The sequence below is a fragment of the Chaetodon trifascialis genome, chromosome 22 (genome assembly GCF_039877785.1).
Source record: "Chaetodon trifascialis isolate fChaTrf1 chromosome 22, fChaTrf1.hap1, whole genome shotgun sequence".
Classification (NCBI taxonomy): Eukaryota; Metazoa; Chordata; class Actinopteri; order Chaetodontiformes; family Chaetodontidae; genus Chaetodon; species Chaetodon trifascialis.
Window position 1 is genome coordinate 18956176 of NC_092077.1, and position 16757 is coordinate 18972932.

The 16757-nt window shown below is 49.6% G+C and overlaps 1 protein-coding gene across 50 annotated transcripts in view; it reads left to right on the forward strand.

Moving 5' to 3' along the window:
• Positions 1 to 16757, forward strand: part of LOC139350434 (CUGBP Elav-like family member 2) — a 182012-nt gene that overhangs the window by 112246 nt on the left and 53009 nt on the right. For all 50 annotated transcript variants that reach the window (XM_070991810.1, XM_070991816.1, XM_070991814.1 and 47 more), the window contains one exon: positions 8478 to 8560. In XM_070991810.1, the coding sequence (XP_070847911.1) occupies positions 8478 to 8560 (83 nt within the window). The remainder of the gene's footprint in view (positions 1 to 8477; positions 8561 to 16757) is intronic.

Below are 16757 nucleotides of genomic sequence, written 5' to 3' on the forward strand. Positions count from 1 at the left end.
AAGCTGCTTCCAGTAAATATGATGTCACTTTTGAATGCTTTGATCGTATTTGAAATCCGCTGAGTACCTTTAATGTAAACGCTGACAGATATGAGAGGACTCGCCAAGTTTCCTTTGGTTGTCTGACTGGCCGAGCCCTGGGAACAACAAAGATTACTGCATCTGATTCTGATCATGTACAGACGCGACGAATTTGTGATTAATCTAAAAGAAAATAATTGCGATATTGGTTGGAAAAAATCACAGTCAGATTTTCTCCTCGCCCTCGGCGAAACCAATACTCTATGACACTTTCCATTTTCTGCTCTCTGCGGCTGATTACTGCAGCACAAAAGTGATTCAACCTACAGCCCAGACGGAGACAAAAGGGCCACCTGTAGAAAAATCAAACCTTCGGATCTGAGAAACGAGGCGACGCGCTGCCACCCACACGGCTTGATTGACAGCTGATCTCTGGGGAAGAACCACGAGTGTTTAGCGCCAAAGATGTCGCAGCAGTTCGTCGTTCGAGCCGCCTTGAAGACAGAAAGTACAATCAATACTGCCCCCCGAGAGCTGATTTTACCTCTTCATGAGTGTTTGACCTGGATGCCTGAAATAGATGTTCATCACCCGTCGGTTCTAAGCCCAAAATGTCGTCTTATGGCGGGAAAAAGCTAAAAATCCACTGAAGATTTAGATATGATTTGAAGCCGGGAGATAAACACATGCAGGCAGATCACAGCGTCTGATTTTCCATCACCGCTCGGATGAAAATCTCCCGGCCTGGGCTGCTCTGATGCCGCGTCAGGGGACCCACGCCCGGCCAATGGCGGGCGGCGGCTCCTAAAAGCGCCATCCAACTGCATCCTCCCGCTCAGCTGTGGCAATGCAGAGCGAACGTTTTCGCCGTCCAAGACAATTATCTGCTCTAATGGATTCAGTTGAGACGGGGCCGACCTGAGACGGAGAGCTGATTTATTTCATTCTTTCCTAAAGCAGAGCGGCCAATTATATCGCCTTAACTAGACGTTAGATTTTTTAGCCGGCTACCGAGGCCCAATTAGAGAGCAGCTGCAGGTGGATTTTAATGGGAGCTGCCGTGTGGATTCTCAGCTCGTCTCTGTCTTTTCTCCTCTTTATGTTTAGACTCTCGCACGCCTCAGCGACACACACGGTTGCTCGGTTGGAAGTTGGAATTTTCTCCCTCTCTCCGAGCGTCTCGGGGTCGGCCAGAAAGCGGCTTTGATTTCCGGAAAGTGCTCTTGTTGTCTTTGCAGTGAGGGAGGATTTGGACGGGAGTTGGGGGGGTGACATTGGTGCTTTTCCACCAAAGTAACCAGTGGATTGTATAGATTTGTGGAGTGCCGCGAGCTGGACCAGTTCCTACGTTGACAGGATTAGAACATCAGCCAAATGCCCGTCAGAAACGCGGCATTGTTTGAAGCCGTGCACTCATCCTCTCCCTATTTTTCCATCTGACAATCTGCTCTTTATTGCGCTGTCAAATTCAGAACGTGTTCTCTGTCATCCCTGCTGTCACTCAGCGGCTCTTTGACACGCATAAATTATACACATTAAGGGGCAGTTTTGCGGCGGCGCGGGCAGAAGGAGGGAGCAGTTGGAGGGGGAGGAAAAGCCGAGGAGGGGGGAGCGTGTATCCGTGCCACCCAGAGGCCTGAGCGAGCTGTAATTGCAGTAGAGTGTGGTTAATGTGGGTCAGCGGTTGAGTGGAACCCCAGGGGTCAAAAGGAAGTGATGGAGGGAGAAAGAGGGACTCGCAGTGAGAGCTGCAGCCAGCCTCGGGTGGAAGGGCTCAGGGTGAAGCTCTCTGATACACCCCCCCCCCCCCCCCCCCCGCCCGAATCTTTTTTCCTCTTTTAATAAACCATGCCACCATTCTGCTGGACTGCGGGGCATCACTCCTTTCACTCTCCTCCACCTCCACCTGCCTTTTTTCCCCCACCCCTCCTGTGCTGATTCAACCCCAGACGTTTGAGCGCTGAATAGAGCAGCAGCAGCTCCCGACCCGGAGGTTTGGACCCACAGGATGAATCTGGAAAAATATGACATAAAGCATAATCGTACCTCCTCAGACCTCAAATAAATCAATTTACCGCTCGCTGCTCGCAATATTGTAGACATTCAAGAAGCAAGCTCTGATGAAGGGCAGCACATGCAGCGTATGTTCCTTCATTTTCAGGGGTTGAGAACCTGAAACAGTTTGCACTTGATTTTGTATGAAAGCAGCATTCAGCGTGTGCATTCATGAGGAAAAAACCTGGAGAACAAAGGTTAAAAACGGTAAAGAGCCGTCGTGATATCAGCTGCACAAACAGATCCATTTAAAATTTGGACAAACTTTCCCTCCAACCACCAGAATACCCTCATGACTCTTTGAAACAGGACTCGTGGATGTCAAGAGAATCAGTTTCTGGCTTACCGCGGTGCCCACAGACTGCTAATGGTCCAGGATTTCTCACAGATAATTTACTGGTTTATTTTCCCGCTGGTGTTGCAGCCATGCCCACTCATTGCAACCAGAACAGTTTTTTGTTTTTTTTGGCGAATTAGTGATGGCGTAGGGGGCTGCAGCTAGAGCTGAGATGAAGCTGCATCGCTGCAAGAAAGCAGACTGAGCAGTTTCCAAAGCAGCCGATACAGATATCTGCCTGTCAGGCGCTCATTTGGTTTGAAGCTCAGCGAACACCTGTGGGCTCCGGGTGTCAGCTGATATTTAAGTTCTACCGTTTGATTAAAAAGTCGTCCAACAGAAGAAGAAGAAGGCTGCCAGTGAGAGAACATCTGAGGAACACGGGACACTCTGCACTGAACGGCAGGCTAATGAAAGTCTGCTAAGTAGATTAGCCGCTGCTTAAGCTACGATGACCCACTCACCTGTTCTGTGGCGGGGGCGGCCTGGATGTTCCATTTCGAAATTACAATAAAGAAACACATTCGTTAATTAAAAGCACAAAGGAAGTGAAATTGCAGTGCAGGCCGTTACCTCCGAGGTGCCTCGCACGCTGGCTGGTGTGATTACCACGATCAGACGTGAACAACACGGCCCGACCGGCGGCGGGTTTAAATAAAAAGGCGATATCGACCTGAAATAGCAGCACGAGGCCGAACGCAGCTCCTCAACACGCCCTGCTCGGCTCCTCCGCAGCGCCGCGGAGCCGGGGTCGACCTGTTGTCGGAGGGGGGAGATGTGTTGACAGAGGCGGGGAGCCGTGGGTCTTCACTCAGTCAAAGGCCCCCTTCAGCAGCCATGAAGCATTTATGAACAGGCATCTCCCTCCTCTGCTCTCTATTCCACTCACAGCAGCTCTTCCTCTCCCCTCTTCTTCTCCTGTCTTAAAAACACTCTTTCCCACGTCCTCGCCGTCCGTCTCACTCTTACACTCCTTCACGCGCGCGCACACACATCTGCGTCTAATAGATTTTCTTCCCTCCTCTGCGAGTCGGTGTGTGTGCATCTCTTGTGTGTGTTTTCAAGTGTCCCTCTTCAACAGCACAAGCAGAGCGCGTGTCCCTGCTCGGAGCCCTCTCGGCCTTCAGGTAAATGTTTGTGCTGCGAGAAAAGAGACTGTATACACAAATTGATGGAAAGAGCTTATTAATGCTAGTCTGCAGCACTTTTTCAAGGTTGCCATACAGGTATGTTCTCTGTAAATAAAGCGCACAGGCTGACACACGCTTAAAATAATATGCGCGCTCTTATTGGCTTTCTGGAGCTTTGTGTGTGAGCTGCGAGTGTGCTGACTCTTAAACAGGTGGAACTGGAACACTGCAGGGAATGTGTCTCTGTGTGTGTGTGTGTGTGTGTGTGTGTGTGTGTGTGTGTGTGTGTGTGTGTGTGTGTGAGGTCCACTCCACTGCTCTTTGATCCTCGTCTTGACAGCCCACCACCTGGGACGATCCGTCACACACCGCATGGCTCCCAGGCCCGGCTACACCATGGGAATCACAACACACAGCGGCTAACGCAGCGCTAACAGCCAACCCTCCCCTGCACATTATACACTGTCAGAATCGCTAATGCTAACACCAAAAGCTAACCCTCCCATATACAGATATGCAAAAAAAAAAAAAAAAAAAAGCCACCGGAATCATAATTCACAGCGCGGCTAGCAGCTAACCCTCAAACAGTGCTATTGGAATTGCTAATCGCACACAAGGGGCCCGAGCTTGAGCACAGGTGCAATTGGAATTATAATGGAATTATAATGTACAATACTGAGGCAGCGCTAAAAAGCTCCCACTTGTACACACATGGCATTCACCCCGCACCGAGCGTGCAGGAAGGATAATGAACAGACTCCAACGCTAACGTGCCTCACATGGAAATCATGATGTCGGCTAAGATGTGCTTACGAGTCAGTTTTGCAGCTTTACATGTGGTCAGACGGTTCCCTTAAAGGGCCGGTGCGTCTTTTTTTACTGCGTTTATAAGGGTACTAATACATACTGAGACTGTAGAAGGAAAAGCAGTATTTGGTTCATTTCTTAGTTGATCACAGTATTAGAAAGTATTCATAACTTCACCTTTTTGACTGTACTAAAATACATCACACACACACACGGCACACCTGCGCAGGTGTTGTCGCTGATGAATCTTGATGAGTCCTCTTCTCTGGACTGTGCAGGGCTGATCGCTGTCCTCTCAGTTTGGTTTCACCTGCTGGAGCAGAACAGCTCAGACGTTTATGGTTTTTATGAGCTGAGCTGCATTCAGCCGTGCCAGCGAGGGAAACCTGCTTTAAATGGGGCGCAGGCGGCGGGAGGCGGCCGGCAGCATGTTTTATCTCTATCAGCTGGAGTCATTCCTTTGTTCCCGGGGTCCCGTGTTCCCCAGATTTATACGACATGTAATGGGATGACGCGACACAGGCTCCCATGTCAGTGTGTTTAACAGAATATTGAACAGCAGCATATTAACGCTCCCTCGCAGAGACACTCTGGTAAACTTTTTACAACATCTGAGCGTCAGCAGGGGAAGTTCAGCACCTTTTCCTGTCGGATTCGCCCTCAAAAAGCCGTGTGAACTCACCGCTGCTGTTATGTGCACGTGGTGTTTTGTTTATTTGCCCCACAAGCCATTGATTGAAGTCAGGATGAGCAGCGTGTGTGGGTCATGAACTTAACATGACAAACATCTGTGTGGACTTTTTCTACCTTTGTTGCTTCTTATGCTTTTGTTCTGCAAAGCATTACAGAGGGAAACTTTAGACTTCCTGCTCTGCTTCATTCACATGACGGCTGGAGTCAAAATGACACTGAATTTAAAGATGTGTTAAAAGGTTGCATCAGAGCCAGAATCAGCTTTATTATTATTTATGTGTGCACATAGAAGGAGTTTGACTCTGGTTTAAACATTGCAGTCAAAGACGTTCAGCTCAAAAAAGACAAAAAATAAAGACTGAACAATAGGTCAAGTGTGCAAAAATATAAAATACACAATAAACAATACATGCAATGCAATATAATCATCCCATTGATCAGTAAAAATGACACTGAAGACGTTCAAAACTTATTATTATTATTGTCTTCATTGGAAACTATTTTCATTTTAAGATTCATTCATTAATTCATTCGTCCCAATTTATTCTTAAATTCACTTTACTGCTTGTGTTTGTTGAGTTTTACTCCCACTTGTGTTGTCGTGTCTCCTTTGGCTTAATTTAAGGACGTCTGCACCTCTTCCTCGACTTCATCCGTCCAGTTTTTACCCTGATAATGTGGGGGGGGGGCACAGATCGACAGCGCGTGGAAGCCGTCACTTCACCCCTGAGTTTTCTGTGAGAAGCCGCATCAGTTTGGTGACCTACATGGAATAAATTGTGTGAATTTTCTCCCTGTGATGGTCTGTCAGTCGTGACTAATTTCCCCTCTTATCTCCGCGCCTTTAACTAGTAGAAGCTGGTGTGAAACTCTCGGTGGTAAATTAATACTGATAGTAGAAGTGGGGGGCTTAGGGTTTAGTGAAGTGACACCCCGAGCCGCCTTTCACGCTGGGGGTCGTGGAAGAAAACACTAAGCTGGGAGTTATCACCGCTAATACACAGGAAGTGCAGCGTTTGAATCACAACACCAATCACGTCGCCGACGCCAGGCTAAGGGCCAACTATTCAACAGCCGCGGCACCCAGAGGACGCCGCAGGAATTCAGATCCATTATGCTCCGAGCCCCATCAAAGGGACTCTGGGATTCGGAGGCTAAATCTGCTCCAGATGCTCACCGTTGGATTTCACTAAGATGCACTGCGGGGCAAGTGTCATGAGGGCCGATGCCTGCGATACGGCCAACAAAACCACCACCAGCCCGCCGCTTTCACGCCGAGCCGATTTATGCCGTAAACACAATGGAGAGGACAACAAAGCAGGTGTAAACAATGGCGCACTCCGCTCATCTGTGGACAAATAAATACACGAGGAAATCAACAGATGGGCCAAGCTGGAGGCAGAAGGTCCAAACATGAGTCTGCAGAGACTGGGAGGAAGACGCTGGAGCTCAAACCTGCGCAGACCTGCAGAAAACGTGCATTAACCTTCTCAACCAACGACCGATTGTGTCAGTTAGACCCAACGCTGAGCTCAGACGAAGCCTGTGATGCACGCTTCCTCTTGATTTGCATGATTTCACCTCAACCTGCGAGCAGTCGGTGCGTTTATACCTCCGCACCAAAGTGGGCTGTTTGCACTACGACCACAGGAAGTCCTGGTTTCTCATGAACTGGCGGACGTTCATTAAAATCATATCACCTGAAACAACCTGCGCTCCCAGTCAGCGTGGAAAGTTTATTTAACTGCAAGCAAGTACGTGCTAAAAGCAGGAGTTGCTGCGGTAGCTAGTGGCTAATTGTTAAGCTAACTCTCGCTGGTTAGATGCACCTGGCTGTGCGTTAAAGTACACTTCAGTAAATGCGACCATACACTCTGAGGTGTACTTCTATGCGTGCTAGAGCCCAACAGTACTTTGACACGGACTATTTTATCTCCCTGTTTTGCACGTTGATTTCAACTGGATGCATTTCCTGCTTGCTGCAAACAGTACAGTTAACAGCCAAATTTAAGTAATCTTTATCAAAACTGCTAAAATGCTACCAGCTAACATACTGGGCCCTATTGTTTGAATACTCACACTTGTCATTGCTGCCAACTTGTGGGTGCGACCGAGCAGCGACGCTGCGCTCCAGGTCGCGCCGTCACTTAAAGCGCACGTCTTCATTGTTTGTGATGACGCATGGTGAATCTCAGGGCTTCCTGTTTGTTCTTCCAGTTGACTGACTCATTGCAGAATCCTCCATATTTCACAGTTGGCTCAAAGAGCCTTCGTCCGTCCTCCCTCGTCAGTTTTTAAAATTTCCCCCTTGGCTGTCAGATAATTAAGTCTCATGAGGACATAAATACAGACAAGAGTCCACACTGTGACTTTTCTGATGTTTGACAGGAATGAAATAAATAACAGCTGCTGTTTGTATGAGGAAAGTCGCACCTCTGTCTGCCCTGAACGTCCGCCTGCTGCTTTTTGCCTGACTGTGCAGGTTTGCGTGCTGACGAATGGCCCACGACTGCAGTGTTTCAGTCCCGCTCTGCAGGGATTACACGCAGATTAATGAAGAGGCAAAATCTTCCTCTTCGCTTCCTTCGCTGTGGTCTGACTGCACATGAGTGCAGACGCAGCGCTGCATGCGAGGGAGGCAGCTTTGCGGGCTTTGACTCGGCCATTTGCAGGTTTGCAGGCGAGATTAAACCTGACCTTAAATTCAATAAAAAGCATCTTTTCCTGTAGCCTGAAATTCGTTTTCTCGTTGTTATTCAGCATTGTTGTGCTCATGTCACTCGTTTTGTGTTTAGGAAGCAGCAACATCAGCACAACACCTGACCTATTTACAGTAAATCACTGAAATATTGAACATGTGGGCGCAATTCTGGGGTAATCTGAGTAGTTTTCATGCGTTTAAAGCTTTTGAAAGACTATTTCAGCATAGATACCTGCAGCTCTACACACTGAAATACTTTTGAGGCTGCATTTAGAGGATATTGTCAAGTCTTAGGCTCGACTTCTTTTGACCTGCAAATCACAAAATCAGTGGGAAGCAAGTGTGCAGATGAATGAGTGAGGGAGCGTGAGCGGTGAACAAATGAGCGAGTGAGTAACTGCTCACAGTTTACTCGAGGATTAATGGAGAGGCGAACCCTTTTCTCCACCTCCTCTTTGTCTGTCTTTGTGCGTGCGTGCGTGCGTGCGTGCATGCGTGCATGTGTGTCGCTCACTTCCTCGGGGCTCAAGTCATCAGCGTTGAAACGAATCCAAAAGCGTCCTCTTCCCCTCCGCTCGGGTGTTGCGTCCTTAGCATTCACTCGGCGTCTGCCAGTGTCGACAGGTGATGCCAGGCAGATGAATAGAGAAAATGCTCTTTGTTGCTCCTTATGCTCATCCTCTCTCTCTCTCCCTCTCTCTCTCTCTCTCTCTCTCTCTCTCTCCCTCCCCAGGCTGCTGTTTTGTCACGTTTTACACAAGGAAAGCTGCCCTTGAAGCCCAGAATGCACTGCATAACATAAAGACCTTAACAGGGGTGAGTGTGTGTCCTCGATTCTCCTCTGCCTACTTTCTCCTCTAATCACACACTTACAGCAGCGCCCTGAGGCGGCCCCGCCCCAACCTGTGTGTGCGTGCGTGTGTGCCGGTGTGAACACGCAGGTACGAACGGCGGTGTGTTGCACGGCTGCCAGGGTGCGTTTGCAAGCGTGCGAGTGACCGTGTGAGCAGGTGAGCGGCCGACTGTCAGTGTTAGTTTGAGAGTCTGTGTTAAAGGTGCGCCGTGGAGGACAGTTTGTGTACATTCTAAAGGACTCTATTAAATGAGTGATGGCCGCGTTCCATTTAGCTGCTTCAGTTTCAGGGTCCTGGTATTGTGCATGCTGGCTCGCTGTCTCTCTGGCAGAACGCACTGTGTGTCCTTAAGGCCGAACAAACACGCTGATTTTCATCAGATTCTTAAATCTGCCTCTTCTCCTCCTTTTGTAGCACATCTCCACCTTTTACCTCCACCAATTGGCGATGTGTGGGTGGAGTTGCATGAAAGCGGTTGGTGTTAAGCAGTTCCTTTGATGTGACAGATGTAGTCAGACTCTGATCAGGTCATTTTGATGTGCGGGCCTTGTTAGCTGCTACGTGTTTAGCCAAAGGAATGAAGCCTCAAGGTAAATTAGCCCGAGTAGCAAAACAGCGCCGGGATCAATGTGCTTATTGATTATCAGTGGAATCATATTTTTAGTCATTCAAGTAAACTGTAGCTAAAACTACATTTCGGCCTCACTGCATTTCACACCAAATCTCCTCCGCCGCCTTTCACGTCCCACCATCACCACACATTTGCGTCACTGCAGAAATGAGCACCGCCGTGCTCGTAGCGTGCACGGCCCTCCTGGTGCACGCACTTACTGTGTAACACAATCATCAAGATATCGCTGTGCAGCACCACTAGAAGTCAAAAGCACTTTAGAAGACGGGTGTTTGCGTGCTCGCTTGCATCTAGCTGCTGCACATCTGGACACTCGTGAATGAGCTTGACTATAAAGGAGCGTGTTGATGCTGTGGCATTGCCTTTCTTTCGTGCTGTCTGCTCCATTCTCCATTATTGTTCCCTCCTGCGGCCCAGGAGAGCGATAGAGGAAGTGGGCCGGAGCTCGCTCGCGCTCTCACTCTTTCAGCCCTGGGTGGATATTTAGAGGCCCCTGATCCCTTCTGCTGGGGCGATTGGCTGCTTCCCCGTCTCTCTTCTTGGCTGCACAAGCTAACTGGAATCTCATCATTCACTTGCTTCTGTCAGTTGGATCAGCACGTAGCCCCCCGTCCCCCCGTCCCACTCCCCCCCTGGGCAGGACAGGGTGGATACCGCGAATCCCACAAGAGCTACCCAGGATTTGCGCTCGGGTTCCAGATTCGGAGTCAAGCTTGTTGTCTTGCACAGAGTCACCGTGTTAATTGCTCGTGGAATAAGTATGTTAAATTTGCTCTGTGTTCCTACGCTGTGAGAGTTAGTCACTTATCCCTTGTTGGAGGTGTGAAACAGCCCTGGGGAGGACACATACTGCAGCAGTCTCAGGATTATAGGAACATGAAATCGCCTTCTTCTACACCGAAGCCCCCTCCCTGCCTGTGTCTGGTCATCCCTCCTCCTGCAGCATCTCTGTCTGCGCGTTATGTTTCAAGACACAACAGCAAATTTGGACTGTGGTTGCTCACAGGGGCACAAATTAGGTTCCAGGAGTGCAAGGCGACAGAAGAAAGAACTTTATGCGTGCCGTAACCTTCAGTTATATCCATTCACATCATGCTAACCCGCCTTAAAGCAGGTTTTCCTGTAAGCAAACACAGTTATATTTACATTGGCTGGTCATGATGTCAATCCCAGACTCAGAGGTTGAGCAGGTCGTACGCTAATCAGAAGGTTGGTGGTTTGAACCCCTTCAGTCTGTGAGTCTTAGGCGAACCGTTCTCTCAGGATTTTAGCCGTCAGTAAACTCACTTTTGTCCGTGGTCGTGCAGAAAAGCAGGGAAAATTAAAGCCATCCACTGAAACCCGGACGACATTGATCAGAGGCATAATATGTACGAAATTAAACCTGCATCATATTCATCATGTCATAGCTGGACAGCACTGACTGGCTGACATCCGATTTTTAATAAAAGTCCAGTATTGACACACAGATATGGTTTAAACCTAATATACAGGCACAATAAATCCTGCACACACACTCACACACACTTGAAAAACACTGAATCAATAGTGGCATAATGACAGATCATTAAGTGGTTTGTGCAGCGTTCATTTATAGTTTTTTTACAGGGATTTTAAACCGACTCCACCTCATCTTAAAATAAAAAAAAGGGCAGAAAAAGGTGTGTGTGTGGGGGGGGTGGCGAGGAAAAAAAACGGATGGCGAATTAATTGCGGAACGAGGCGAGACAAAAGGAGAGCTGACACGGAGAGGGAGAAATTGAACGAGAGGTTAGGCGAGTGATGGGCAGATGGACAGTAAAAAGGTGGAGTGCAGCACTCCAGCACGCTCGAGGGCAAAGCAATAAACGGGCCGCAGTTAAAAACCAATACCTGCTTATTAACTTCCCCGCTCTCCTGGCTTGTAAAAAGCCAGTAGAACAATGTTTGTATTGGCACTCTTCCCCTCCCTCGCTCGCTCTCCTTCCAAACCCAAGGCCCTAACAGGGAGAGATGCAATCAGAGTGGAAAGCTGGACCGAGGCCAGGCCGGAGAAAAGGGCACCGGTATGGGCAGCGCCGGCCGGCAGCCATGTTGGTTTAGAGCTGGAGCAGTTGAACGGCTGCCATTTGTTTTTTAGGAGGGCGTTGAGCGGAGGGGTCTGTGGTTAATGTGATGAATCTCTCCCTTCGCTGCGCTCAGAGAGGCGGCGGCGGCAAAGGGTTGAGCTTCATGCAGAAAGCAGCAGCTCTTGTTGTTTCCCTCCACGTTGCCTCCCATCGCTCCTCAGCTGCCTCTGCTGAAGATTTGACAGCGCATGTTTACCAAATGTATGCATATGTGATTTAAATGCATGCAGAAAGTGTATATTGTTGTCAGCTCCGGAGCTGTCTGCCATATTTCAGCGATGAAGTCATGTTTCCAGAGCACACGCGGGTCAGAGCAGGAGCTGGATGAGGCTCCGTGTTTTCAGTTGGTACAGATTTGGATCAAAAATGCCTGCATTTCTTTTCTTTCCAAGAAGTAGACTGGCCCCAACACACCCACAAGCTGCTGAGTCTCCAGCTGTAAGAGGACAATGATCACTGTGGTTCCCAGCAAACAGGGTCACAGTGATGAGTCAGAGGAGCTGGAGGACTCTCGAGAAGTAAACAAGCTGCTGCAGCCAGCTTGAATCCCAGCGAACGCTGCAGCGTATTCACTTCAGCTCCACCCGACCTCAACACTGCGCATGCAGGTTGGCGACCTCTACTGGCCAAGCAAAGGCGATGTAGTATAAAAAGCAAGAAAGGTGCAGGAGGTGATGGTGGCTGATGAAATGATGAAGATCTGGGTGGCAGCATGAAAGAAGTAAAGCAGAGAGAATCGTATTTAAAAAGACAGCAGCGAGGTAATAGGCTGACAGTGAAGGTGCTGTTGGATAGGTGTAACCAGCTGACCAATGACAGCAAAGAAATTAGGAGTGAATGCGGGATGGTTTGAGAAATAAGCCGCAGGCGTACTTAACGTTAACGTGCTGAAGTTACGACGCGTAGCAGCGCACTCGGCCGGTTTCAGGCGAGCATCTTCAATTAGACTGTGCCACCTCAGTAAATCAGCGGATCTGTCGGAGGTGAGACGAAAGTAATTTGCCAGATTTCTTTGTGGTAAAATCCAAAAATAATGAGTGATGTGCGCGACACACACGAGTCTTCAGAGTGAAATCTGCTTTCACTGAAGTCCTTTCTAATGACCTGCTAATGAAGCTCTGGGGGGTGGAGACAAAGTGTGTGTCTGTCTGAGTGTGCACGAGAGTGTGTGTCTGGTAGCACTAGCGAGGTGTAAACACACACACACACACACACACACACACACACACACACACAACCCCCCCATAACCCATCTATCGTCAGAAAACATGCCCTGTACCCCTGGAGCGATTTAAAGCCATAAGACCCAACCCCTGCTGCACGGCCTGATCCACACCCCTGCATGACTCTTCATCTCACACACACACACGCACACACACACACGCACACACACACACTTTCATGTGCATATGCCTCAGCACAGTCTGAGTTTATTAAATTACATTTTTTCTCTCTCTCATATTATTTGTTCATTTATTTATTTATTCTCTCCCCCCCCCCCGATCCGCTGGAAGACACACCCACCTTCCACGCCAACACAGCACACACGCTGAGACACACACACACACGCTGAGACACACACGCAGCAGCAACAACAACACGCGGCGAGTTAAAGCCTGTCAGCCTGCCTCTCAGACAAGGTTGTTTGAGATTTTCCACTAAATTGAACTCTTTCATTAGTGGCTGACAGATGTCTAAATGCCCGGTGTCTCCCCTCCTTCCCCCCCCCCACCCACCACCCCTGACACCCGCCAAGAGAGCCCCGGGGCCGCTGTTCTCTGTCTGAAGCTGGGTGGAGGAAGGAGGGCGGAGGGGATGGAGAGATGGAAGGATGAAGGGAGGGGTGAGAGCTAATCTAGGACGTGTCCTCTGGAGTGCCCTCCAGCTTGGAGAAGTTCAGTCCTTTATCCTCGCTGTCTTTCGTCGCTCTCTCTCTACCTCTCGCCCTCTCTCCATCCCTCCCTCCCTCCCTCCCTCCCTCCCTCCCTCCACCCGCCGTTCTCTTTTGTCCAGCTGAATCTCTCTTTCCATCTTTCTCCCTCTCCATCTCTCTTTTTCTTTGTGAAAAAGGATGAAAAGCCCTTTGATTCACAGTTTCTCTCAAGGATATTTCATTCTGACACCGAGGCTGAGGGGAGGGGAGGAGAGAGAGGGAGGGCGATCGGGGCGTTGGGTGGGGCGGGGGAGGTTGGGTTGGGTTGGGCGGTGGTGGTGGTGGTGGTGGCAGCGGCAACGACGGGAGGAGGAGGAGGAGGGGGCTTCAGACGTGATCAGTCGAGCCCCGTCCTCCATGTGGGCGGATCAGAGCGTTTGTCGAGCGCCAAGCTTGATAAGAAGCGTGGGGCTCATTAAAAGCTACTGTCGCACCGAGACCACACACACACACACACACACACACACACACACACACACACACACACTCAGGTCCCCACCTCCCTTACCTTTCTGCTGGCAAGATAATTAGTGACGCTCCGCTGCCAGAATACAGGCGCAAGGTTGTGTGTGTTCGTGCAACCAAAGGCACATCAAAGGCCCTCATCAAAGTAAGTGTGATCTCCAGCAAGGTTAAGGTTTAAAAGCAGCAATTTACAACCCAAAGACATAAGTCATTTAATCGGCCATTTATTATTTCAAGTTGGTGCGCTGAGCTGCAGATAGAAGCACAGACTGTAAGTGATAATGTGTATTATCATTTTCAGTGATGTGAGAAATCAGATCCTTTCATGCAAAAGCCCCCGTGGTCTGAAGACGGTGACTGCTGCAGCCTTTGAAGGGAACTCGCGCACTCGCTCGAGAGACGATGGACCGTGAGACGGGGGCTGCTTCGGCGCTGCGGGCCTCAGTGTTTCACCGCAGCGCCCGCGTAGATTTTCACTTGACTGACGTCGTGTTTGAACGTAAAGTGTGTGTGATGAGCTGTTATCAAATGTGCGTCGGACGTGGCTCCGATGCACAGGTTTTTATAAGCATTAAGGTACGAACTGTGTCTTTATTGCAAAGATTAAACGACCTATTAATGCTTTATGGAACAATATCATCCAAGAGGAGACTTTAAGTCAGTGGAGCTTTTTCTTATTAATGTCTTATTCCTGATTTTAGTGCAGTAATACATGTTTTGTTACCTGGCTTATCCTTGCTGGCTGCCACTTTCCTGGAAGGCATGCTGTATAAAAGCTAAATAAACAGTAGCTTTGGGCTTTATTCACATTATTCAACCATCAATAAACAACTCGCTAATGCTTTACAGACTAGCATGATGCTACAGGAGGATGCACAACCCAGCTGCATCTTTTTCTTATCTATAAAGCATCAATGAATTTTTTATCAAGCATTAAACAAATGATTTTAAAAGCTTAGCCTTCGCTTTGACGTGTGCTTAAAGTAATGCTGTTTAGATTCGGTCATCCTGCCTCTTGGTCACTGCAGCATTTTTCACTCCAGCTTCACTGGTGAGAGTCCAAATGGACGTGCAGATTGTAAACAAGCCTCAGCTTTACAGAATATATCTGAAATGTTTTCACGGCTGCACACTGTGCGCAAGATTCACTTCCTGGTTTGCTGTGCTGCCAAATAATGTCCTTAAATCCCAAACAAGCTGCCAGCTCACTGTTAATGTCTCTAAATCCACTGTGTTGCATGCACAGACCAATATTTTGTGGCAAGTTGGCCATTTTTCTCCAAAGATGTGAAAGTTTTCTGCGTCTCCAGCCGAGGAGACACCCGAGATGGAAGCTGAGCCGTCGATCAATTCGACAATAACTCCAAAACGTGATCAAAAGGAATCCGCTGAAGAAATGGTGCCAGCATAAAAGGCCAGAATTAGCCCCTTTTAGCAGCTCGCAGACACTCGAGCATACCCTCAAGTGTGCAGAAGTGTGTGTTTTCACACTTGATCGTGCGGCGCGGGGAGAGACGCTGTCAGTCGATGTGTGTTTGTTCAGGTATGAGCCTATTACACATATCGCTGCTCGATCACAATAGCTCTCCACGCAGCACTTTAGAAGCAGACTGACAGGAAAAAGAGATGAGCTATCTCCCACCGACTGATAGACCACCTGATTTACTCTCTAAGTTTCCGCCAACCCACCGCCGTAACAGCCCGAGGACTCGGGGTGCAGCTGTAGGTGGTGCTAAGCGCGAAACAGCGGAAATACATCAGTGTAGGATATTAAATTTATCATGTACTAAGCCGTGTGTCATCAAACATTCATGTGTTATAGCCTGGAGGATATTATGCAACAAGCTGAAAGGTTAGACCTCGGACAAGTGGTTTATAAAAAGGCTGAGCGGAGACGGCTGACCAGCGGACGGCTATTAGAGCAGCGGCAGCTAAATGTGTGTGTGCGTGCATGCGCGCGCGTGTGTGTCCTCATCTTTAAGCCCTGCCCGGCTCCTCGCAGATCATTTAAGTCCAGAAAAACAACAGTAGCTCATCCTCCTTGAACTGCCACCTCCTCCTTGAACTGCCACCTTATCGTGGTGGAGGAGTTTGAGTACCCGAATGATCCTAGAGGCTATGTTGTCCGGGGCTTAATGCCCCTGGTAGGGTCTCCCAAGGCAAACAGGTTCTAGGTGACGGGTCAGACTAAGAGCAGTTCAAGAAGCCCCTTATGAAAGAAATTAAAGCAAGGAAGCGTACGTCGCCCGGATTGGCGTCACCGGGGCCCCGCCCTGGAGCCAGGCCTGGGGTTGGGGCTCGCAGGCGAGCGCCTGGTGGCCGGGTCTTTGCCCACGGGACCCGGCCGGGCACAGCCCGAAGGAGCGACGTGGGCCCGCCTTCCCGTAGGCCCACCACCCGCAGGAAGGATCAGAAGGGGCCGGTGCTATGTGGAATGGGTAGCAGTCGTGGGCGGGGGCCCCGACGACCCAAATCCTGGACAACGACTCTGGCTATGGGGACATGGAATGTCACCTCACTGTGGGGGAAAGAGCCTGAGCTAGTGCGGGAGGTTGAGCGGTACCGGCTAGAGATAGTCGGGCTCACCTCCACGCACAGTCTGGGCTCGGGAACCCAACTCCTTGAGAGAGGCTGGACTCTCTTCTACTCTGGAGTTGCCCGCGGTGAGAGGCGGCGAGCTGGTGTGGGCTTGCTTATAGCCCCCCAGCTCAGCCGCCATGTGTTGGAGTTCTCCCCGCTGAGCGAGAGGGTCGCTTCCCTGCGCCTTCGGGTTGGGGATAGGTCTCTCACTATTGTTTCGGCCTACGGGCCGAACAGTAGCGTAGAGTACCCGGCCTTCTTGGAGTCCCTGGGAGGGGTACTGGAAAGTGCTCCAACCGGGGACTCCATTGTTCTGCTGGGAGACTTCAATGCTCACGTGGGCAGCGACAGTGACACCTGGAGGGGAGTGATTGGGAGGAACGGCCTCCCCGATCTGAACCCGAGTGGTGTTCTGTTATTGGATTTCTGTGCTAGTCACAGT